We start from the raw sequence: 24,992 nt of genomic DNA, 5'->3' as shown, positions 1-24,992 counted from the left end.
AGGCGCCTCTCCGTCAGGATCAGATTCTGGATCAGATTCAGAGGGTTGAAGTAACGTGATCTCTGAGCAGCCGTGTATATTCAGCCAACATGTAAACATTAGATCAACGTGCTGGACAGCCGAGGCACATCCACTTCCTGAGGGGGCGTGGTCAGAGGGAAAACAGAGTGTTCTGAGGAGGACTGAAGAAGAGGGCTTTTCAGGCATGCCAAAATCTGATTTCAAAGTGTTTTTTTGAGCATAAACTTTAAAGACATGTTTTGGGGACCTCTTAGACCAATATATATTGATGAAAAAAGCGTGATATGTCACCTTTAAGAACACAATATATGCAACAATAATAATAATAAAAATTTAAAAAATTTAAAAAAGAAGTTGCTGAACAAACTAAGGAAATGCTCTCATGATATCTTAATGAGGAAACACTGGAGGTAAAATTAGATGTTAAAACTGAACACAGGAAATTAAACTCACCAAAATAAAATACATTTCTAAGATAATAAAAACACTAAAATATGAAACCCTTAAAAGGAGATAAGATGCTATACCTAATAAATAAATAAATAGATTGAATAAATAAATAAAAAAGTGGATAAAATGTGAACTAGAAAATAAATAAATAAATAAATAAATAAATAAATAAATAAATAAAGTAAGGTGAAATAAAACTGTTATAAGAATAAAAGAATAAAACTCAGTTAAAAGGGAGACTAGGTAGGTCTTGAGTTTGCTTTTAAAAATGAGCACACACCATTGATTAGTATCGAAAGGTTTTAACTTGTCAAAACAACATGGAGAAAAAAAAAAAAGAGTTAAAATCTGTCAGTGTAAACAGATCTTTCAGACTCTCCACATCCTCATCATATATTAATGAGCACAAACAAATCAAGATCAATCTGTCTCTTATCTGTTGCTGATTGGCACACTTAGTAACAGGCTGTGACATGTGTCAACACTGAAGTCAACAGCTGAGGGACTCTCATTTACCCCCCCTCCTCACAGCTCTTCGTCTCCGTCCAGAGCGCCTACACTCACTCCCAGTACTGATAATCCTGCTACATTCAACCATGTGTTCAGAAGCGCCTGATGACCATAAAGGGAAATATTCAGAAAAGTGGAACAGTTGGTGTGTTCTGCCTGGAGGAGAATGAGCAATGAAGCGAGCACATGACACAAGAGTTTAAGAGCACGTTAACTGTTGCTGAGACAAGTGGTGGTCTGAGAGAGGAAAGTATCACTGGAAGTGAGAAGAGACCAGCAGAGTCTACAACGTTAAAACCTGGTGTGTTACTAATGAAATAGACACATTAGGAAGAGTGAAAGAGATGAGAGAGCAAATAGGAATACTGTCGTGCTTGATTGTGTGGACTGTATTCAGCGTTGGATGGCAGAGAATTACCTTCATGTGAATTCAGATAAGACTGAAGTTCTTATCTCAGCTCCTGACTGTGTTGTTTCAGAGGCTTAGGAAAAGCCTTGGGTTTTGTCCTCTGCTGTTAAACCTGCCCTACGCAATCTAGGGGTCCAAATGGGCCAGGGTCTGAGCCTGGACCAGCATGTGAATAGTTTGGTTCGTTCTTCTTTCTATCACTTAAGACATATCGCCAAACTCAGACCTTTTTAGTGTCCACAGCTGAGCTAGAAATTGTTATTTACTCTTTTGTGTCATCTCGGCTGGATAACTGTAACTCTCTTTTCACATGTCTTAGCAATATTTCCCTGATCCGCCTACAAGTGGTCCAAAATGCTGGTCTCATGTTACTCTGATCCTCATATCTTTGCACTGGCTTCCAGTTAAATGTAGAGTCTAGTATAAAATTCTTGTTGTTGTGTACAGTAGTGTTGTAGTGCTCAAGACCGGTCTTGGTCTAGAGGCCGCTTAATCTAAACTGGGCCTGGGCGGACTCCGTATTTTATATCAAGACCGGTCAAGACCACCACTGACTCACTATGTGTCCCTGTCATTACTGTGATAAGAAAAAAAACGAAACTTAAGGAGTCAAAAGAAAGGCAACAAAGACAAAACCAAACCTTGTTTGTTTCTGTCAACAGTATTCAAAGCAAACTTAAATAAAACAAACAGAAGTCTTTTATTTTGTTAACTCTCATAATGATTTTTCATTGATATATATGGTTTTGGTCTTGTCTTGGTTTTGCCCCGACTTGGTCTTGATCTTGACTCGGTCTCTCAATTCCTAAATGTCTTGGTCTTGTCCTGGTCTTAGTGCACTCCGGTCTCGGATATGTCTTGGTCTCGGTTAATGTGGTCTTGACTACAACACTAGTGTACAGAGCGCTCAATGGTCAGGCTCCAGTCTACATCAGGGAGCTGCTGAAGCGTTATAACTCCAGCTGGACTCTGAGGTCCTCTGATCAGGGTTTATTGGTTGTGCCTTGTACCAGGTTAAAAACTAAAAGGGACTGTGCTTTCCAGGTTGTTGGTCCTAAACTCTGGAACAGTCTTCCTCTGGAACTCAGAACTGTGGACACTGCTGACAGGTTTAAAAAGCAGTTGAAGACCTTTCTGTTTAGACTTGCCTTTGTTTAATCCGTCTGTTGTTGTGTCATGTTTTTGTATCTCATTGCAATCTCTGTTTTTTTCCTTTTAATGTTTTTTCTTTTGTTTTTCTTTTTGTTGTTGTAAAGCATCTTGTGACCTCTGTTCTTGAGAGTTGCTCTATAAATAAATCTTACTTACTTTACTTGGGATGCACTGATTGAGAGAATCCGGGCTGGTACCATTCCTGGTATTTAAGTAACAGTTAAGCTCCGAGCAGATTCTGATGTTATTTCTATCAATGTTTTGTCCTTAATTCCCCCACCTATTTATCTTGTAACACTACTTAACATTGTTCAAGTAAATCAGGCCTTCATTACAGTGTCCTAAGGCAAGTACAACTTCAACCACAAAGGTTTACGCATCAAACTTTATTTCAAAATTCTTAGAAAAAACTTTTATTTTGAAAATATCACTCCTTCAAACTTCCCCGTAGCCTGATCAACAACCACAAACACAGTAAGAAGCAGTTTTCACTTCTCACAAAGCCGATCATGACCTACTTCGTGGAAAACATAAACACTCTTGTGATACAATGAAATGAAATGAGTGATGTGTTTTCTACTCGGAGAACCCTTCGGGAGGTTTATCCAGATCACAAGACACAACCTGCAATCCGTCCCATTTATCAGAGCCAAGATGGGAACGTTCTCAGCTTAATCTGCAAACACAAGACCTCTCCTGACCTGTGATAGCAGGATAAGTGCAGGTGTAATTAATGACATTTGTGGTGGCTGCATTCCATTTAGGTTTATCAGGCAGAGGGCCATGCAGCCATGCCTGTTCACCTGCTTGGTAAGGCCGACATCTGCATTAAAAATAAGGGAATGAAATGGAGTTCAGCCATTGTTAGTGTTTGTAAATGATGTGCTTGTACTGTTTGAGGCTAGTCAAACTTCCTGCTGTGAAAACTGGGTGTACTTAAACTGTGGGGCTTTATAGATCTGGCTGAATTTCACATTGTTGTAAATACTGTGATGGATGATTCTTTATGTAGGGTTTTATTTGTTTTCTACACACTTCCAAAAGGTTTCATACATGATAAATAAATGAATTGATGCATAAAAATAACCACTAAAACCTAAATTCTGACCAACTATAAGTGACTGCCTGTCTGTATCTGTAAGACGCTCCATGTCTTTATTCTTTTGGCATGGCTGGACGTATTTATGTTCTTAACTATCAAGATGGAGCATGAAAATGAGGTCTTTACTTCTCTGGTCCACTGCTTTTTTCTGGCTACCCCTGATCTCTCTACATATTCAATGGACCAAGACTGCTTTCTCTCTTTCTCTACCTTCCTCTCTCTCTCTGTTGCTTTTTTTAAGTGCAGAGGAGAGGCCTTCCTTAAATGGTGCACAAAAAAGAGCAACTGACAAGTGTCACAGTTTTCCCTGGGAACTAGCAACAATTGCAACTCTAACACTAATTCCCTATAAACCCTGGTCGGTCCAGGCAGATGGTTGTCTAACATGAGTCTGGTTCTGCTCGAGGTTTCTGCCTGTTAAAAGGTTTTTCCTCGCCGCTGTAACTAGCTAAATACTGCAGGGTGCAATGCTCATGGTGGATTAAGGTGGGGTAAGACTAACACAGGACTTCTACCAGATCTGTGTCCGGTCCGTCTCCGTGCTATTTCGTCCTCCAGGTGTAGCATTTTCGGAAGAGAGCACGGAGCAGGACCCCTGAACTGGAGTCATGTGACCGAGGTTTTCCTGTGGCAATCACTGAATCAAGGATTCTCCTCCTCTCCTTGTCCATGTTGTCTTTATCAGCCTCTGAAAACCTCAGACCGGTTGACTCCAGGCCTGCCTCCGCTCAAAATGACATTTTGTTGTCATAGTTAAATTAAAAACGATCGAACGGTGACATGGATTGTTTCATTGGTGCCTGACTTCCTTTCCCACTCCATCTGCTCTGTGCTGAATTGATGCGTCGTGCTCTGGCATCCTGCAAAAATAGAAGTCTTGTGTATCTGATCTGTTGTGTTCCGACCTGCCAGATCAGAGACGCAGCCTGAACACAACCGAGCGGATCCAGTGGAAGTTAACACATTGACTAGAATAGAAACCTATCAGATCCGGTGCCATGACGGATCGGAGACGGACTGGACACGGATCTGGTGGAATTTGGCCTTGAGTCTTACCTTGTCTTGGTGTTGGGTCTCTGTTCATAATTTGACACAGAGTGGTCTAGACCTGCTATGTTTGTAAAAGCGTCTTGAGATAACATGTGTTGTGATTTGGTGCTATACAAATAAAGGTTGATTGATAACCACAGAAACCCTCCTTGTAACATGTCGAGAATCACAGCCCTCTGTCTGCACTATACCTGTGTTGAAAACTGCTGATACTCCTCCGGCAGGATCCAGGAACGAGGATAGAAGTCGTACTCATCCGGGAACAGCTCCTGCATAGTCCGCATTGCTCGACTCAGGTTGATCTTCCTCAGCATTTCAATCATTCCTGCAATTCATAACGCATTGTATCAGGGATTTACTGCAAAATGCAAGGGACTAACATGTGAGCCAGGAGACTCCACTGATGTAGATTTCTTCTTCCTAATACAATAATCTCCAGAGAACTGATAATTGCTGTGGAATGAAAAGGTTACACATGGAGCAATTAGGATCAGTAAGGCTTTAACTAAATCCCTCTTGTTGTGATTACAGAATACTGAGAATACAAAGTACTGTGAGCTGAGATGAAGCCATCTATCCACTTACAGTTTAATAGGAATACATGTGGGGTGCTTTAAATCAGTAGAAGTTTACATGAGAGGAAGGAAGAGGCTGTGCAAATACCTGGGAACTTGTTCACCTGCCCTGAGACGATGTGTTCATTGTCATGGAAGGACACGCCGTGCCAGTAGATATCACAGGGCGCCCGTCTACCCAGAGGAAACTAAGAGAGGAGAAGAGAGGGGGAAGAAGACACTGATTAAAACCATTAAAAACATACTTTTCTGCATGTGTAAGTGCCACTAAAGGCTAATTCTGTTAGTAATACTCTGGACGTGGGTAATTGGTGGTAAACTCTCTGATCCAAGAGCCAACGGATAATCTCGTAGTGCGTGTTCAGTTGTGATGGGCGAGGAAAGAGGAGTTAGTGATACTATAAAAGGATTAGGAGAGCTAGGCAATCCTGCTGGCACCTCGACTCCTGCCCACACTAACACAATCCAAACAACATATTTTGCACCAAATGAGTTGTTACAATGGAGTAAAAAAAAAAGTGGATGTGTGATGTACAGAACACAACAGAAATAACGAGTGTGATTGGACGCCTGAGAATTACTTCAACATAAGGCTGGTTAATTATGACACAGTAGCAACAGTCTGTTGGCGTGCAGATCTAGTATTGGGTATTGGACAGAGCCATACCGTGGATGCCAAAGCCCATAACTGACCTCTACTCGGTCACCGGTCCTCGGCCGAACTAGAAGTACTTACGGACCCGCCGTATTTAGTAGCACTCCAAAGCTCTTAACGCTACTCGGAGGACAGAGGATCGAGGAGAGAGGAGGGAAATTGGAGAAGGGATGAGAGAGGAAACAGGAGATCAGCCTTTCCGGAATTATTTGCATTGACTGACTCACCCTTGTATCAAATATCACTCAATGATAGGATGCTGCAGAAGCTTGGACTTCACTGAAACTTCACATCAGAGATAAGACAAACCTTAAAACAGGAACTAAGGGGTGCCTTGAAACCCATCACCCATGTTGGTTTCCAAACAGAAGCTGTTACACTGAGTTCTCCACCAACCTGAGCAATCTTTGACCTTTTATCCATAGGTCAAATGTGTGTTTTGGTTAGCAATTTGTCCAAGAGACGACTCTTAGGGGTGTGGGTTCAGCTCAGTGGTTAAACTCGCAGAGGCTGTAGGCCTCGAAGCAGGCAGCCTGGGTTCAAATCTGGCCTGGAGCTCTTTGCTGCATGTCATTCCTAAATCTGGCTTCCCAGTTATTCAACCTAACAGCTGTTCTATCCTCTAAAGGCATAAAAAAGCCCAAAATAAAATCTTAAAAAGAAAAAGAAAGAGAGCCTGGCTACAAATGTGCAAGATGTCAGTGCTTTTCACAGGAGATATTTGAGCACCACTTTTGTAGGGTGGGACAAGAAGGAGATGCATTGTCCATGTTTATATAATGTCAATGGTTAGAGCTCAATTCTCCACTGCCAAAGCAAATGTTTTACAGTGGACATCTTGTTTGTAAGAAAATGATGCAGGTGCACTCCTGTCCAAAAGAAGGAGGTTGTTGACAAAATGGTAAAATGTTAATTCCACTGATGTTCATGGCAGCTCAGCTGGCAGCCTACCTCACCTTCAATCCTGTGTCCAATGAAGAGCATTGTTAAGACACTGATATTTAACCTGTAACCACATTGTTAAGGGATTTTAGTACGTCATATAATACCAGTCAAAAGTTTGGAAACACCTTCTCATTCAAGGGTTTGTATTCATTTTAATTATTTGAAACACTGTAGATTAATACTGAAGACATCAAAACTATGAAAGAACATATATGGAATTATTTAATCCCCAAAAAAGTGTTAAACAAAGCAGAATATGTTTTATATTTTAGATTCTGTAAAGTAGACCCCTTTTTTCCTTCATGACAATTTTGCACACTCTTGGTATTCTCTCAGTCTGCTTCATGAAGTGGTCTCCTGGAATGGTTTCTAATTAACATGAGCCTTGTCAAGATTTCATTTGTAGAATGACTTGCCTTCTTAATGTGTTTGAGACCATCAGTTGTGTTGTTCAGAGGTAGGGTTAGTACACAATGGATTGCCCTATTTGACTACTGTTGTAATCCAGATTATGGCAAAACCAGATTATTTCATAGTTTTGATGTCTTCAGTATTAAACTACAATGTTGGAAATTAAAATAAATGAAACCCATTGAATGAGAAGGTGTCCAAACTTTTGACTGGTAGTGTATGAAAACGGTCCTTAAGAGGTAGGAATCCTAAACTACACACAAAGCAAACTGTTGTGCAAAAACTAAGATTCAGTTAGCATTAGCCTAGCTTCCAGCTCTTCCTTATGCTGCTGTCTGTAGAAGTGCTTCAGAGATTCTGATTATTTTCACCCTGAAACTGCTTCCTCTAGTGTTTCATCCATTTGAATTATCTGGCTTGTTTGTCCTGAGGAGGAGACCTCTTTGGAGAATTAGGCTCCTCTAAAAAACCTAGAGAGTGATAAACACCGGGATTATCCAAACCTAAAAACAACCTGAGCTCCCCCGCCTGGAGATGTAGAGAGACATCGATTCCTCACATTGAACTTTTAACCCCAGTTTGCTTATCTAACCTTAAAGAATACCGCCTTAAAATATGTAACAAAGACATATGAATGAACTTTATTTCCAACTGTATCTTTGAGCCTTCTTTTTTAGTCTAGCTAACATCCTCAACAGCCCACTCCTGAAACTGGCAGCTCAGTTGATGTTTACCTTTCTTTCTGTGATGCTTGTATGTCGTCTTCATCCCAAAACCAGCTGAACTAGATCTGAAGTATTAAATCCATCTTTAACTTTAATACATGGTCTCTATATCAACTGGTCACTAGCATAGCGTCACTACTACTAATCTCCTCTGATTCTGACAAGCAACCAGATAGATCTCTGACGGAGTAGCATCTCATTAATGAGTTATCATGTGAGCGTGTGAAACATGGTAACCCTGCTCTAATGCTATAAATACCAACATGGAGATGCCAACCAGTGTAAACTTATCTAATGGAATCAGGAAGGGAGGTCAAATTAAATTGAGCTGTTTTTAAAGTAAGGTCCAATAATAGCCACAATTTCTGTGAATGGAAGGATTGACATGAAAGAGAGTGCGACCTATTGTTGCAGACTATATCATGAGTCAGCAAATTTAACTTTTCCAGCTACTTGGAGACATATGCAGCCATATATAAATAGGATATTTTAAATTGCATCCTGTCCATCATGCCTCCAGTTAATAGCATTCAAAGTTTAATTCATACAGGTTAGTATTTTCTAAATATGCCACAAGGTTAGCCCTAGATAGCAGGCTTTTAAAATGAATCTGCTTTTATTGGAGATGTCAGCTTAATCCCTGGGTTTCTAATATTATATACCAGGCCTGTGATTAAATGCCAGTTATTAAACTCATTTTCTGAAGTTGTCACTTGCCAAGCTGCCAATCTCTGCCTCAAAGAGAGGACTGAAACGTTATTGGATTAGAGGAGCTTAAGGCTAATCATTTCCCACTGTTTAAGGGAATGCCATATGCTGAAAGTCAGAAGACAGCTGCTTCTCAGGCCAGAGAAATACTGCAGATGTAGAGACGGAGTAATTACAGGGATCTAAATTTACTGAAAATGGAAGTGTTACGAGTCATCAGTTGCTAAAATGTCCACAAACTCCCCAATACTGTATCCAGCATCCTCTGTTCTAACACACTGCCTGTGTTACAACTCATTAAAGAAGATCGTCACCAATCCATTTCATAAACATATTCACAAAGGCTGATCAAGTTGCAACCCCTCAAAGATCCTGACAAACAGCACTTGATCTAGAGAGCCCTTCACTTAGTTGGGGGTTGACCATGAGGACAAAGCGAGGTAATGTATAGGTTCTGTCTATCGTTTCTGATACCAGACCTGGAGGGGTTTAAGTGTCACTGCGTGGCTACAGGTTCTAAGTAGAGTCTTTACTTTGCCTGCCTCGTGGCATTGCCCTTCTTTACCTCTCATGCATAATGCAGAGTGTGTTATTAATAGCTGATGGCAGGTTTAAACTGCAGAGCATTCAGAGTGACCAGATGGTGTTTCTGACTCAGAGAGAAACAAGAAGTGGATCAATTAGCCCTCGCATAAATGTTTCAAACTGGCTGCTTTTTCATTCGGAGTAACTTTCATCCACATCTATCATTTGTAATTTTAGACGATGGAGGCTCACAAACAGACGTTGTCAGGCTTAGTTGGGGTTAGAGGTGATGGTGTGATGGGCTTGGTGTTGTGCCAAGTTATCAATCAACGCCTTTTTCAAAGTTAAAGAAGGATAATCGATCAGAAGAATGCTGTGAATTAGAACTTTATGTAACAGCTGCACCGTCAATTTATCTACAGATGATTCACTTAATGGTGGATGGGTTGATAAAACTTGTGAAAATGGTGCAACATGTCAGTGAAATATGTCCAAAGCTCAAGGTGACATCATCAAACATTTTGTCCAAGTGACTTTCTATTATGTAAGAAGAGGAAAGGCAACCCACCCTTCCAAATTATTCATAGTCAACACAGTTGCCAATGTTTTGTCCAATGGTTAACACATTCATCACTGCAGCTCTGCTTTGAATATGAAACCATGAAAACAGCTTCTGTAGATTGAAAGGTTAAATTAATTCATTATTTTTTCCTTAGATGTCAATGGCCTAGAGGTCTAAGTGTGCACCCATACACAGAGGCTATAGCCCTCGTCCTAGAGGTGGCAGGTTCCATTCCAGCCTGGACCATTTACTGCGTGTCCTCCCCCTCTCTCTACTCCCCACATTTCCTCTCTCTTCAGCTGTCCTGTCCATTAAAAGCGAAAATGCCCAAAAAATGTAACTTAAAAAAAAAATTCACATCAGTTATGTCATTTATATTAATGGTGACAGCCTTATAAATATTAGACATAGTTGTAGCTACAGTTTGCTATTGATTCGCCTGCATTTAGCCACATAATAGTCAAAAAGCTAGCTTTCCTTGAGGCCCAGAGAGCTCACACAGAGTGAAGAAGTTAAGAAAGAAAAAGTCAAAATGAAGAGCTTTCAGCCGCTTTAAATATTCACGAGTGTTGACCGGAGAAGAGAAACACTGTTTAATTTTTAACTGCCCATACTGATGCTCAATGACGGCTGTTTTCTGTTTCAACTGATTGAGAGATTTATCTCCAAGTTATATATTATTATAATTTATTTTATTAATTTAAGTTATATTTTTGGGGCTTTTACACATTTTTATTGTAAAGGATATAGGGGAGTGGACAGAACAGGAAAGTGGGACTTGAACCCAGGCCGCCTGCAACCACGAGGCTAAATATGCGCCCTCCATAATATATTTTGACATGCAGAAGCAATCTTTAGGAAAATCAATGCCAGACTCTATCACTACAACATCTTCTGTCTATTTACTAGACTCTCTCTCTCTCTTATTCTCCTCTATCCCCCTTTCTAACCCCAACTCAGTCGAGGCAGATGTCTGTCTAACATGAGTCTGGTTCTGCTCAAGGTTTCTGCCTGTTAAAAGGAAGTTTTTCCTCGCCGCTGTAACTTGCTAAATACTGCAGATACTGGATAAGGTGGGATAAGACTGAGTCTTACCCTGTCTTGGTGTTGGGTCTTTGTTAATAATTTAACATAGAGTACGGTCTAGACCTGCTATGTTTGTGAAAGCGTCTTGAGATGACGTTTGTTTTGATTTGGCGCTATACAAATAAAGATTGATTGATATTTTCTTTCAGATCAATATGGCCCCCATCTACTTTCTTTCTTCTACTTCCCAAAATCTGTGCAAAAGTTGCTCAAGCTTTTTATATAACCTCAATGTCATCACTGGAAACTTGTGTTCATCAAACTTGTCTCCACAAAGCTATTTCTGCTCCTCGTAAATATGCTGTTTAGGCGCCGGTGTGCAAAAATAAGTCTTACAAACATACCTACCATTTTCTGAAAACACAGCTTTGTGATTCACTTTTTGTCAGCGCTGACTCCAATACAATTTCAAAGCTTTGATGACAGAGAACAGAGACACACAAGGGAGCCGTTACATAATCTAGTCTGAAGCCACATTAGGAGAGGATGACTTTTCCTGGCTGATGTAATTATTATGGATTGATTTAGACCCACATGTAATCGTCCATTAAAGTAACGTTCATGGGCTGCAGCAGTAAAGATCCCATTGTCTTTAACTGGCTCTTAAAAGCACTTAGACTTATCTCAAGTCAGTAATTCTGTGCAGAATGATTCCTCTGGAACTGTAAGTAATAGGTTTTGTTAGTCTTTGTTGTACTGTTCCACATGAGGCATGAGTTCATATCTTCTAAGGGTTATTTCTTAAGTTTTTCATCCACCATTTAGCCACTACGCTCCTAAACTATGACACAGCCTGCCGGAGGATCTGAGAGGAGCTGACAGAGATATTGAGACTTTTAAACATAAATTAAAAACATATTTATTCAGTCTGGCTTTTATGTAGGGTTTAACAGTTTTATTACTTACCTTTTACTGTAATATTGATTTAAATGTTGCTTTATTAGCAATTTTAACTGTTATCTTATTCTATTTTTATGTATTTATTGTATTTATTTACTCAGTTTTATTGATATTTTTAGCCTTAGTTTTATTTTCAACTCTTATCCTTACCCTTTTTAAATCTATTTATTAAAAACTATTTGTATTCTTAATTTTGATTCTCTAACTTATTTTAATTGCACATATTTTATTGTTGGTGTGCTAATTGTAATTTTTATAAAAAAAAATTATGATTATTATTATTATTTTCCCCTAATATGTCTTGCATTTGCTTCATTTCTGCTTCTTTCTTGTTTTCAATCGCTGTAAAGCACTTTGGGTTGCATTTGATTTGTATGAAAGGTGCTATTTAAATAAAGCTTGATTGATTGATTGATCGATTGATTGATTCAGTCCCTGCAGATATCAAAACAAAGGGTTGTACCATGCATATGCTGCTTTTCATACCAACATGGCCCTCAAAAGTCTCCAATCCCCATTCTAAAAACCTAAGCCTGAACCAAAGAGGGCAAATCAAACCACCAAGGGTGAAGCTGTAATGTAAAACCTGGTCCTTAAAGGCACACAGTTGGACGACAACAAGGCAGGGGTGTTCATGCATGTGTATTCGTGACACACGCCTAAGCTGGTTGTCATCTTAGTGAACCACTGGTGCTCAAAGAAGCTGATGTCAGGGTAGGGATGATCTCTGGATGAAGCCCTCCACCTCTGCTTAGCAAAACCAGAAGAGCAAGAGTTAATCACATTACTCCAAGACAAAAAAGGTGCAGCATACCTCTTTCCATTTGAGCTGCTTGATGCTGATCTTCAGTGCCTCTAAGGATGTTTTGGCTTTGGCTGTGTCCACCGTCACTGGTCTCCTCTTCCTTGTGAGTTTCAGCGCCTCCTCGCGCCGTGCTTCCTGGATGTTCTTGGACGGCTGAATGGTCACATAGTTCCCATTATTCTCAGACTTGCCCTGCAGGGTCTTCCCAGTCCCTTTGATGTGAAGTGTCCGCTCCAGGCCCGGTCTATTCAAGTTCTTCCCAGCAGGAGCAGAAACCACAGAGCCGTGCAGTGACAGATCTGAGATGCTTTTGCCAGTAGAGTTCTTGTCATCCTTCACTAGCTTACTGCGACTTTTACCTCTTTGTCTGGAAGTGATGGAGGTGTTGGAGACATCACTGCTGCTTATGGTGATGCTGGGAGGGTCAGCAGAGGGGGGAGACACAGGGACCTGCTCCTCATTGTCCACACCCTCCTTCTCTCCAGCCTCCCCTAATGATTTCATCTGCTCAAGCTGCACTTTGACATAGTTATCACTCATTATGCAATATGCTATAACTGTACCATAGAGTGCAGTAATGTGACACCGGTAAGCTAACGTTATTCTGATATAATGAGGTACGCATTGCTAGCTTAAATAGCTAATTAAACTGAATAAGCCATTTGCTTCTGTGATGTTTTTTCTCAAATGAGACTCTCTCAAGCAGGCTAGAAAACCCTAACAGTCTTCAATGTTATTTAGCTAGTAAATAGTTAAACTAGTACTGTTAGCTAACGGTATTTACCAGCTGTCATAGGAACTGCATTTACTTCACCTAGCTGCTCGAGCTAACAGGCTAAATGAAAAAAAACAAACCTTCAGTTAGCTTGTCAAACTTCTTAAAGCTAACATATGGTTCTAAGAGGAACCACGACTGGACGCCTGACAGACTTTACCTCACCGGTACCGTTATCTACTCCTCTAGAAGCAGCGAGCCCTGTCATGATAACACCCACGGTCCTCCTCTGCTATCTGGTCCCTGTGTTGTTAAGCCGCAGCAGCAGCAGAAAGCAGACCAGCCCCGATGCCCAACCTCCATCTGGTTCTATCACAGCTGATGACGCATTCAAGGATCCTCGTAATTTCCAGATATCAAGAATGAATACTAACTCTGCCTGAATATAAACTCAGTAGAAGCTTTGCTGTTGTTTTTAGAAATGTATTATTAATATATATTTAATTTGCTCATCAGTTCTTTTTCTTTTCTTATTTAATTTAATTTTTTTCAGCGGCTTTGAACAATTTTTATTTCATTTTCAGCAGTTCATTTCTCCTTTCTTTTTTTTTAATAAATATTTTTATTGAGAAATATGGCAAGTATACAATGACAGATCAACACCGGAAGTCACAAAAGAAAAGATATGTACAATGAGTGACTTTTACAACAAAATACTGTGCATCCCAAGTATTGAAGAACAAAAATAATAGTACAACAAGCCATAATTTCCTTTTTTTCAATTTTTCAGTGAGCATAGAGAAAGATAGACGAAAACAAAACATGACATATCTCCCAAAGAATATCAATATATAGTAATAATGTTAACAGTTATAATGGTAATATATCAATAAGACTAAATAAAATAAAATGAATTTAAATCTCTTTATTGGGTTTTTTCTTTTTTTCACATACAAATAAGATAAGATAAGATAAGATATACTTTATTTGTCCCCCGTTGGGGGAAATTCTTTTGTTACAGCAGCTTACAACATGGGACAGGGGAATACAACAATGTTCTAACATAGTTAAAAAATATAATAACACTAATAATAGCAATGACAAGGGTAAAATATAATATAAAAAAATAAAATAAAATAGAATAAAAAAAGAATAAAAGAGAATAAAATAAAATATGGCAACTATTACAGATATATACACACTATGTACACTTCTTTCTGATAAATAGATAAGGTAAGTTATTGCACAAAGTTATTTGAGCAAAGCTATCCTCGGATATCCCCAATTAACAGTGATGGACAGTAACAGAGTAAGTTTACTTGAGTACTGTACTTAAGTAAATTTTTTGATTATCTGTACTTTACTTGAGTTTTATTTTCGGGGGAAACTTATTACTTAGAAGACAATGATTGTACTTCTTACTCCACTACTTTTCTATCAATGCTCTAGTTACTCACTACTTCTGCTTTGAAGTCAGCTCATGGATGTCCTTCTCTTTTCTGAAATCTGATCCCTAAGACAGTAAAATGTGTTTGTGTAGTTCTGTTCTTTGCAGTGGCTGAGACATACCTGTATATCCTGCGTCTCCACGGTTGAACGTGGAGCAAACACAGAGCAAATTTCACTCAAATCAGGCAGTTCATTTAGTGGTGGTAATGATGGCTATAATTCTCCACCTGAGCACCCATGGCCATATCTTCAGCCCGTGTTAGAGGTTTTTGAAATGAAGAATGATACGTGGTTAGGTCTAATGCTGACTTATTATTAGTTTTTAACTTGATCATTTGACTAAAATTAGCAGACCACTTTTAACTGTCTACATCCATCAAGTATGAAAGCAAGTATACGTTCGCCCTGAAAAGGCATCTTGGGCTGCAAAAAAATCGGATTATGGATTTACAAGTTATTCAGATCCAAGGAGGGGTGTATTGTCATATAAAAACTAAATTTTAATGTCCCAGGGACAATGTGATGATCACTGACGACATGGAGGAGGTAGAACTCATTGAGGTGGATGAGCAGTCACAATAGAAAAGCTACAGCAGGGAAGCTTATGAGGAGGATGAAGAAAGTCCCAGAGGCGGAGTACAATGTCAGACACAATAATTTTGTATATAGAACAATTGATATAAAATGTGATCTGTTTCCAGGATTGCACTTCCTGAAACCCAAATGAGTGATTATGTCCTAAGTCAATCAATCAATCAATCAATCAATCTTTATTTGTATAGCGCCAAATCACAACAAACGTTGTCTCAAGACGCTTTTACAAACATAGGAGGTCTAGACCACTCTATGTCAAATTATGAACAGAGACCCAACTTCAAGACAGGGTAAGACTAAGTCTGACCCCACCTTAATCCATCAAGAGCATTGCACATCGCAGTATTTAGCTAGTTACAGTGGCAAGGAAAAACTTCCTTTTAACAGGCAGAAACCTCAGGCAGAACCAGACTCATGTTAGACAGCCATCATGCCTTAACCAAGTTGGGTCTTGAAAGAGGGATAGAGGGGAGTAAGAGAGAGAGGTGATAGTGATGAGACGAGTAGTTGAAGCTGTTGCCGCTGGAGTCCAGCATGTCCGTATCAGCAAGTCCACTAGAATCTGGTTAGTATTGGTGCTGAAGCATTTTTGGAGTCTGGGTAAGACCCTCTGCAGGCTTAATATCTTCAATAAAAGTTGACTGAAAATACAAGGTTAGGAAGTGTGTCAAAGAATGCCACTTTTAGTGATTACGCTAAAGTGTCGTAATGAAGATCTACCGCCATCAGACTTTGTACTTCTAAATGTATCAACTTAACGATGCAGCATTGGTTATTGTTACTGTGCTGCAGGAGCGAAAGTGGCAAGGCGTATAAACAGTGTAAGCCACATGGACACAAACACTTGGGGCTGTTCTGTTCCATCGTCTCCACCATTTTACTCAGATGCTGATACGCCCCCGATGCTAGCTCCTTGGTGGAATGACATCATCCCAGCATTCTGCCTCATTGACTGTTATTATTATATTCGACAAAGATACACACACAGTCGCCACTTCTCGACTCTATAACTTTATTCATGGATAACATGTTTATTGAATTCATACCATGTCTGATTGTCCTTTACAACTCCAGTTTGTTCAGGATGATTTGTTTACATTAACAATATTGGGTCGATATCAGTTATGGTATTTCACTTTCATCTTCATGTATGCAGTATTGCATCAGTCATTTGTTTCTATTCTCTGTGAGATTCATGTAAGCACAGGGAACATTATACATATTACATATACACTTATACAAAAAACGTTCACACCATGTCAATTCTCTGACCTTCATACGACACAGATTAGCGAGTATTCTATGAAACTATTTTAAAAACTAAGTTATAAGGTTCACATGTTATTTTACAAATTAACTTACAGGCAGTGCCCTGAGAATATAATGCCTCACCAGATGAATGTGCTTCTCAGATTATGCATTGGAAAACAACAGCATAATGGGCCTTGTATGAGGCTTTATGAGAGTCTGCATCATCTGCTGCTTCATGTTGTATACTTCACAGTTTCCTCTTATTCACAGTCAGTGTAGCATGAAAATATATATAAATAGCCACTGTCTCTGATAAAACATGTTTCTCAAGAGTACTGAGTGTTAGAAATCTTCTTCCACAGTAAGGTCTTCAGGTTGTTAAGGACTAGTGAGTGATGCACCTCCATCTGGCTCGCCAGACCGCTGAGAGTCACACAGGTGCGTAGCTGCTTCTCCAGATCCCCGCGGAGGTCTGAGGGTGCTCCAAACAGCAGATAATCCTGCAACAGCACACACACCTTTGCAAGATTGGGCTGTATGACCTCAGTGTTACACTGCTTAACCAGTCGGTCACATGTGGCCGTGCAGTCCTGACCATAAGTACAGTCCGCGTTCGTCTCACATCGCCGACCCCTCAAATATCCCCTCACAACCGCCTCAGACGCCACACTGCGCAGGTTGGCCATCTTGCAGTCATACTTTGCATTGTAGCCCACATGGCGAGGGCTGGCGTCGCATATTAGGAAACTCCCGTAGGAGCCGTGGAAGACCTCTTCCACAAACTCCAACAGGCCGATGGTGATGCGCGCCCTGCGGGGCCAGGACGGTGCCAGCCAGTGGTTCAGGCTGGAGCTCAAGGCCTCGGGTACCACAGCCTGCAGGTAATGAGGGATCTCCAGCCTGTAGAGGGAGCTGTGGCCCACCTGCTCTGTCACATAAAGGTCCCCACAGAAACCCAGCAGCTTGGCAGTGTGCTCCTTCTCCTGCAGCGCCACCATCAGGAGGAACTCATTTATCTGGAGGAGCGCCCAGATAGACTTGGCCTCGGCTAGAGACACTTTGCCATCCTGGTTGACATCAGCAAGGGTGATGACCCTGTCCACCAGGGTGCTCAAAGATGGCTGCTCACCAAGGTTAGTCTGCAAAAAGAAGGTCACACAGTTCAGACCAATAAGAGAAAACAAATTATTGTGACTCATATGATGTCTCGTATAATGAAAATGCTGAATGGGAAAAGACCTTGAGGAAGCTATGCAGCATTTCTTTGAATTCATCCATGGAGGTTCCGCGTGTTGGTTTGTCGAATAAAGTCATCTCCTGTCTGAGGACGGAGTCAGGAGCGCCTTCAGTCTTCACTGGATCCTCAACACCACATTTTATGACAACAGGCCTCTCCTTCCACAGCCCACTGTACACCTGCAGGTTCAACAGGTGAGCACAGTAAGAGATCAGACACATTATATATGACAGTAGCATGAGTGTGACACAAAAAGCTGGTGGTTGGGAGTTGGTTTTAATACAAGCTTCACTTCAATGTAACTTCAACAGTGCTGAGAACTGTATACAAGTTTGTTTCATTGTTTAGAGAGTAGACAAAGTCTGTACACCAGAAGCTAATCGATGCAAATTTAATAAAATGATGACCAACGTCATTGCCCTTCATCAGACAACAGCCTGATGATATCAGACACTATACAAATGAAAGTACTGGTTTGGATGTATTTTTGTTAGCTTGTGTGTTTTTGTACCTGATATGTGGAGGAGGTGGACATGCAGTGCTGCAGAGTTAGAGTTCTCTGTTCACACAGAGCCTTGCAGGATGAGCCTGATATGATGCCTCTTCTGTAGTGATCACACTGTAAAAAGAAACAGAAGATGCATTACATAAACCACAGGAAACAGGTGCAGTTTGCAAATTTGATGGATAGGCATTTCAAAAACTGTGTTTGTTTCACTCTCTGAGGTTTGTGAACATTCACCCGAGCCATTTGCAGAGATTACTTATGAAGAGACAATACAGGGGAGACATATTGCTCGGTCCTCCTTTTTATGAGGTGCAGAGAAAAAAGGTACCTTTACTTTTTGCAAAATCCAAGTTTTTGAATATGGCTTCTTTTTATTTCCAGGCGATACAGCGCTGTCTTGTCCACTGCAACTATCTGACTCATTTACTGTGAATTGAAACAATATCTAATACAGTATAGATACAATAAGATTTCAACTCCACATAACCTTTACAGCATCAAATAGAGGACTGAAAAGGGGAAAATGTCCCTGGGTGTCAGGACATTTTCAGGAGTCTCATAGAGGAGGTCATGAAACAGAATTAAGTAGCCTTCTCACCTCTGATGTGCATGCCTACCTGCCATATAAAGCCAAATAACAGCATGAAATATCATGGGTCTACACTGTGCACAGTTTACCTTTAAGCAGGACCCAATTCTTTTAATCTTTCACCCCAAAACAGCAGCTGACCACCACATTCCTACTAACACACCTCCATAATGCACCGCTCTTCCCAGTTCAGAGCAGCCATGTTCATAAAAAGTGACTAACATAAAAAGCAGCGACAGGCACATCAAAACCCTTTCTGCAGCCTACAAAAAGTGCTTGTCAGCAGTAATTCTTCTGACAATAAATGTGTCTGTGTAATCATATTGGTCTCAATTTATCACACTGCCTCAAACTGAAGCACACAAGCTGTAAACCCCGAATCACACAGTTGTGCAGATTGGATTATTTGTTATAATGAGGTTGTATCATTGATCTTTCATTATGCATGCCATGGTTTTCGTCAATGTCTCATTAAATGTCAGTGCTTGTTCTGTTCTCAACACCAGAAACAGCTGGGCACAGCAGGAGGAGTTTAGCTACAGGCAGTGTCCTTTCCCAGAATCAAAAGCCATAAATGAACGAGGAGGCTGACCCAGTGTGACAGTCTTTTATATTTGATATTGTCTGTTGCTACTTTTTTATATACTGATTTCATCTAACAGACAAAAATGTGTTTTCTGCTAGCTTGAAGTTGCAGCTACCTAAGCTAACGTATGTGATGAACATTTGTATTATTTCTGTAGGAGCATGAGCAGGCGGAATAATTGGCATGACTGTTTTACTGTGAGTGTATCAGGTTGGCTTATCCATTTAAATACAGTTTTATCAAGAAAGAAAAATCGTTTTGTTTACAATTTTATTTCCCACAGTGTTGCAATGTCTACCTTTCAATTAGTTAATCTCATTAACACAGATAAACTGGTACTGAAGGAGTGCTTTCTGCTAGCTTAACATGGCGGCAAACTTGGCTAACTAGCATGTATATACCCTTTTGTCCGTGTTTGAGCTGTAGTAATAAGTTGAATTAACATAGAAGTTTGTTTTTACTCTGTGTTGATCAGGTTTGCTTCACAATACATAATTTTACCAAATACTTAATGTTTTGCTACTGTTGTCCCTTTACTGTGATATTCTGTCAGAGTTGCAGGTTTGGGCTACATCCTAATCCATCCTCATGTATCATGTTCCTTCACATATCTTAATATCTCACCTTATCAGAATGTTTGTGTCTACCTCTAAATCAATGGATTTATGGAACTGACATGGAAAAACTGTTGTTTTAAAGACTGTTTCTATTAGCTTAAATTCAAGGCTAACAAAGCTAATGTACATGTTGTGTATTTGATTTCAACTAGGACCCAGAGCAGGCAGTAAAATTAACATGGAGGCTCTGATTCATTTAAAGTTCATCATAATTCCTCTTTTGGCATTTTTGTTCCATACTTAGTGTTTTGCCACTGTCGTCTCTTTTGTATCTCTTGAAGGAGAGGTGGGTGTTAAAACTTTGGCCAAGTTATAAATCCAATCCAAACACTTGCTCATCAAATCCCTCATGTTTATTCTAATCTTAGCGCCCACGATGAACCAATAACCTCAATTTTAAAAACTTCATCACACTGAACTAACAGGGGAAAACAGTTGTTTTAAGAGTGTGTTCTGTAGGGTGCCGGTCTGGCTTAGTGGTTAAGTTTGGTGCCTATATGCAGAGTCTGAAGTCCTCAAGCAGGCAGCCCTCATTTGATTCCTTCCTGCTCTATCCACTGTCCTATCTCCTCTGAATGAAGGCATACAAGCTGGAGCATTAAATCTTTAAAAACAGAGTGTATTCTGCTAACTTTAGATTACAGCTAACTAAGCTAACAGCAGTATTGCATATTTACTGTTTACATAGGAGATAAAGTGTGCTGCAGAATTCACACGACAGTCCTGTTTTACTGTGTATAGGGTTTGCTTCACTATACATTTATATATTTTTGATTTGTATTGTTATTTTTTCACTGTTGGCCCTTCTGTATAATTCCCTGGTGAGACAAGTGACTGTTATTTCATTTCGGCTACATCATTATCTTTTTCCATTCCCTTATAAATGACATTTTTTGTTGCATATTATCTGTCTCTTAAAATAAACATTTTGTTTCAGTGCCATAGAAAAAAAAGTGTTACAAGAGGGTTTTCTGTTAGCTTAAAGTTACAGCTAACCTACCTATTGTCATTTGTGTAGGAGCCAGAGCAAGCAGTAGAATTAGTATTACATTTTGCATATTATTTTAGTGTCAATTCATTTTACTGCAGCTGCTTGAACTTTATTTCCTCATGTGGCTATTTTGTTTCTGCTTTCAGTGACAGAAAATAAGCTATTTTTAAATCTAACTCACACAGAGTCAGAAATATATTGTTATTATAAATAAATGTACCAGAATGTAGACATATATAAACAGTTTTTTTCTGTCAGACATCCTCGGAACAAATTGCACAGCATGTTCTTTTCTGGGTTGAAGACAAATCAATGTTGTATTGATGTGCCATTATAGCTCCCCCCCAAATATTGAATTTGTTGAGTTTGCACTTCCTACGCTTTCTATATTTTACCACCAGGCTGTTGGAAGTCCTTGGTAGCTGAAATCTGATCGTAATATCAGTGTTGTTCACTTGTATTTACCGTGTAACTCAGTAACACAATATTTAATCAATACCTGATGTAGGAGATTGTTATACAGCAGAACATGAAGATATAATTGCAGACTCCTTGACTTTGTGTTGCATCCTCATCACCCACGTATGAAGTTATGAAAGTGGTAGTCATAATATTGAGAGACTATACTTACAATGACCATATGGCAGACATGCCCGCGGCAGAGTTCAGAGTAGGAGGCGTACTGCATGTAGATGACCCAGCTGGCGATGAGGATGCCGAGCCATGCCAGGAGAAGGTACTTCACCTTGATGGCAGGGAGGCGACTCTTTAGAGGGAAGAAGAAGAATTAAGAAAAAGATGACAATTTATCATGTAATCAATCAACACAACAATGATTGAATATGCTGTGATTTTCCACGTATGTAACTCATTGACCTAATAAATTAACATTTATTCCTTTAAGTCCATTAAAAGCATGCCTACTTTTCAAAATGCCACTACGGTAAAATGACAGTTATTATTAGCAAAATATAACAATATATTACTTTTGAACAGAAATTATATTGGGTGAAATTTCATATTAGATTTTTTGATGCATTATAAGCTAATTTAGTGGAATTAGTGGAAGTAAATACTGAATTGAAATACACACAAGTTCATGTAAGCTGTACTCAAGAAGTAGGCTACGTGTGCTTCAATTAACAAGTATCATAGCCGTCTTTAATCGATTAATCAAAAACCTAATTAGCCTAATTACAACATATAATGTTAAAAGTTGGTTTAACTGCTATCATAATTATCCTGAGATGAAAGTAAACCCATAAACTTATCCTAAAATGCAAAAATGAAGCAAATCATTGACACTTTTGACTAAAACATCCAAACAATTCAATAATAATTGTAAATACTTGGGAATTCATATGTTCTAATTAGTCCTTGCACCTATGAAATGCAGGCTGTCTCCTGAGGCCTACACCATAATAAATAAACACCTGACCACTTGACCTTATGATTTATAAATGCATGTTGCACCATCTAACTCTCATCGTCCACATTTTTTTTTTCTCAAGATTTGTTTTTTATTGGCAAAACGCAAGCTTTACAATACAGGTCCAGCATTTCAAACATATTTTCATGTTTTAAACATAGTCATATGAAAGCATATATATATACATACAAAAATAATAATAATAATAATAATAATAATAATAATATATAGATACATAAAATGAAATAATAACTATATATATACTGTATATACATACATACATACATACATACATACAAACATACACACATGCATACAAACACACACACACAATATAAAATACAAATATAAAAGATAATAATGTTAAATAAAATAATTGTATATATGTACTTCGAATGTTTAAACAGGTAACTAGCTGAATAAAGCAATGGATATAACAATGATAATAAAAATAAGAGAAATAATAGTTAGTTATAAGATAAGGGAAAAAATATAGATTCAAAGTAGTAATTAAAGAATCGTGAAGAGAAAATAAAAATGAATATAAATGAATGTACTTAACACACATCATAAAGCTTGAGTTTGAATTATCTAATGAATGCGTCAACTGCAATCAAGTGAAGAAATGAAATAAAATAAAATGTTGCATCCTCCACATTTTTTGATGCATGTAAATGGGACTCGTGCCATGGCGCAGATATTGCCCTGGCAGTGTGACATGCAGGCAGACAGTGTGGATGGTGTCATAGAAACAAAGGCGGACTGACATCATACCTGCAGACCTTTTGACAGAGGGCAGAAGAGCACCAAATGAACCAGTCTCCGGAAAGCCCTGGGCATCATGAGCGACTTTGTGAGGATGCAGCGGAGCGATAAACCAGAGATCCCTGTGTGATCACATCCTCACTGAAAACCTGCGCCATGGGTCGTCAAATCACCAAAAAAGCTGCGTTTAAACTAAGAATCGCAACATATGCCATGATGTTTCCTATCACTTGTCTTTTCCTGCATGAACGCCAAAGGCTGGTGGTTATGGTTGGTAATCCAATTTGTCAACACACATCATACGCCGAAGATAAAAACACGCGTCCTTGAAATTGAGCAATTTCAGATTTCTGCTCCATATGCGCCACAAACAAAATCTGCGCCTGAGCCTGGAATTTAAGACCCTCCTCCTCCCCGGCGTCCAACTGTGATCACAAAGCAAAGCCGATTAATGCAAAAAGCTGTTTTTTTTTCATGATCTAATCAAATGAAACTGGACACAAATTGTGACACAGAAATAGCCCGATGAGCGCACACAACCTCTGTTTCCCAGCGACTCATCACTGCGCTCCTTTAAAGGGGAAGAGGAGATCTCAGCTGTGAGGTGGTTTTTACACCGCCGACACAAATCTCGGTGTGCTCGCTCTTTCTTCTCCCTTTGGTAGAAACGAACAGGCTGCTATACAGACCACGTTCAATGCATGTCAATTAACATTATTGGAATAATTAACATAGCATTGAAACATCACTAGACAAACAGATCTATTAAAGCATGCTTTAAAAATATTAATACCATATTTAATACTTTATCTGTATTGTTCTGCTTTGATTTACTACATGCAATAATAAATACTTCAGACTATAACACAACACTTGACACAGAGAAATATAATTATATTTATTTTTATTTTTGGCTTATATCTTCTAGTGCATGTAATACAAGTAGAATACCAGGAAAAATCATCAATATTTCCCATATTTTTTTCAATGTTGTGACATTTTAACATATTCTAGTCACGTCTCACGCATTTCTCTATTTTACTTTTTATATCGCCTATAGCCGAACAAACATAATCAAAAATGTATCAATATATCAAGTTATTATGAAATAAATGAATGTTTTCAAAGTAATCTCTTTTTTTGAGGGGCACAAATATCTTTATTTATTTGTTATTGCACCTAATATATAAATAATCATACTCTTATGGAGGACTGATAGCTAGTAGCAAGTTATTAGTAAGCTATATGTACTTGGAGCAAACACTGCCAGGTGGAAAATATCTTTAGATAAATCCTAGAATAAACTTTAGACAAGTGTCCATATTTTAATTACACACCCCCATGTGAACATAATGGTGTTTCTTTTTCATTTGAAGTTGAAGCACATTCAGCCCTTGTAAGAATGATACAATGCTCTACAACTCCTTAAGTACCTGACAGGAGGGCATGTAAGTTCTCTATTAAAAGATGCTTGCAAAAATGTGAATTTATTCAAGATATTTTGGTCCTGGTCCTTCATCCTTCATTGCTAATACATATTTGCAAGTTAGACAGTGTGCAGGAGCTTTCACTTTTGATTCTCACTCCTCTCCTATGCACCTGTTCTATGAGGTAGATGTTGCAGCACTTCAGTCCACCTTTAATGTCTCTTTGGAGAAATTGTTTCAAAT

At 39.1% G+C, this 24,992-nt stretch overlaps 2 protein-coding genes across 4 annotated transcripts in view; both read right to left on the bottom strand.

Moving 5' to 3' along the window:
• The window catches only part of ttll11 (tubulin tyrosine ligase-like family, member 11), a 33,983-nt gene extending 20,294 nt beyond the window's left edge, over nt 1-13,689 (bottom strand). For 2 of the 3 annotated variants that reach the window (XM_034709946.1, XM_034709948.1), the window contains exons 1-3: nt 12,601-13,689; nt 5,358-5,457; nt 4,886-5,019 (exon numbers count right to left, since the gene is read on the bottom strand). In XM_034709946.1, the coding sequence (XP_034565837.1) occupies nt 4,886-5,019; nt 5,358-5,457; nt 12,601-13,131 (765 nt within the window). In that variant the 5' untranslated portion in view covers nt 13,132-13,689. The remainder of the gene's footprint in view (nt 1-4,885; nt 5,020-5,357; nt 5,458-12,600) is intronic. The other variant, XM_034709947.1, reaches the window with a different exon arrangement.
• A 2,598-nt stretch (nt 13,690-16,287) lies between these two features.
• dipk1b (divergent protein kinase domain 1B) lies at nt 16,288-23,862 on the bottom strand. The gene is made up of 5 exons (XM_034709824.1): nt 23,332-23,862; nt 21,760-21,894; nt 18,349-18,456; nt 17,840-18,016; nt 16,288-17,739 (listed from the first exon to the last, which is right to left on the bottom strand). The coding sequence occupies exons 1-5, from the start codon at nt 23,398-23,400 to the stop codon at nt 16,927-16,929; spliced, it is 1,302 nt and encodes a 433-aa protein (XP_034565715.1). The 5' UTR covers nt 23,401-23,862; the 3' UTR covers nt 16,288-16,926.
• Nucleotides 23,863-24,992: the final 1,130 nt, after the last annotated feature.

Source organism: Notolabrus celidotus, chromosome 19, assembly GCF_009762535.1.
Source record: "Notolabrus celidotus isolate fNotCel1 chromosome 19, fNotCel1.pri, whole genome shotgun sequence".
Classification (NCBI taxonomy): Eukaryota; Metazoa; Chordata; class Actinopteri; order Labriformes; family Labridae; genus Notolabrus; species Notolabrus celidotus.
The sequence above is the reverse complement of the archived record's forward strand: the minus strand, read 5'-3'. Positions and strand labels throughout refer to the sequence as shown.

Bases quoted from the DNA above. Each gene is read 5' to 3' on its own strand.
- dipk1b (XM_034709824.1), bottom strand. From the start codon at position 23,400: ATGATGCCCAGGGCTTTCCGGAGACTGGTTCATTTGGTGCTCTTCTGC. The intron at 21,895-23,331 runs GTATGATGTCAG...TTCCCTCTAAAG, and splicing joins CTCTGTCAAAAGGTCTGCAG to AGTCGCCTCCCTGCCATCAA. The intron at 18,457-21,759 runs GTAAGTATAGTC...TTCTTTTTACAG, and splicing joins ATGTCTGCCATATGGTCATT to TGTGATCACTACAGAAGAGG.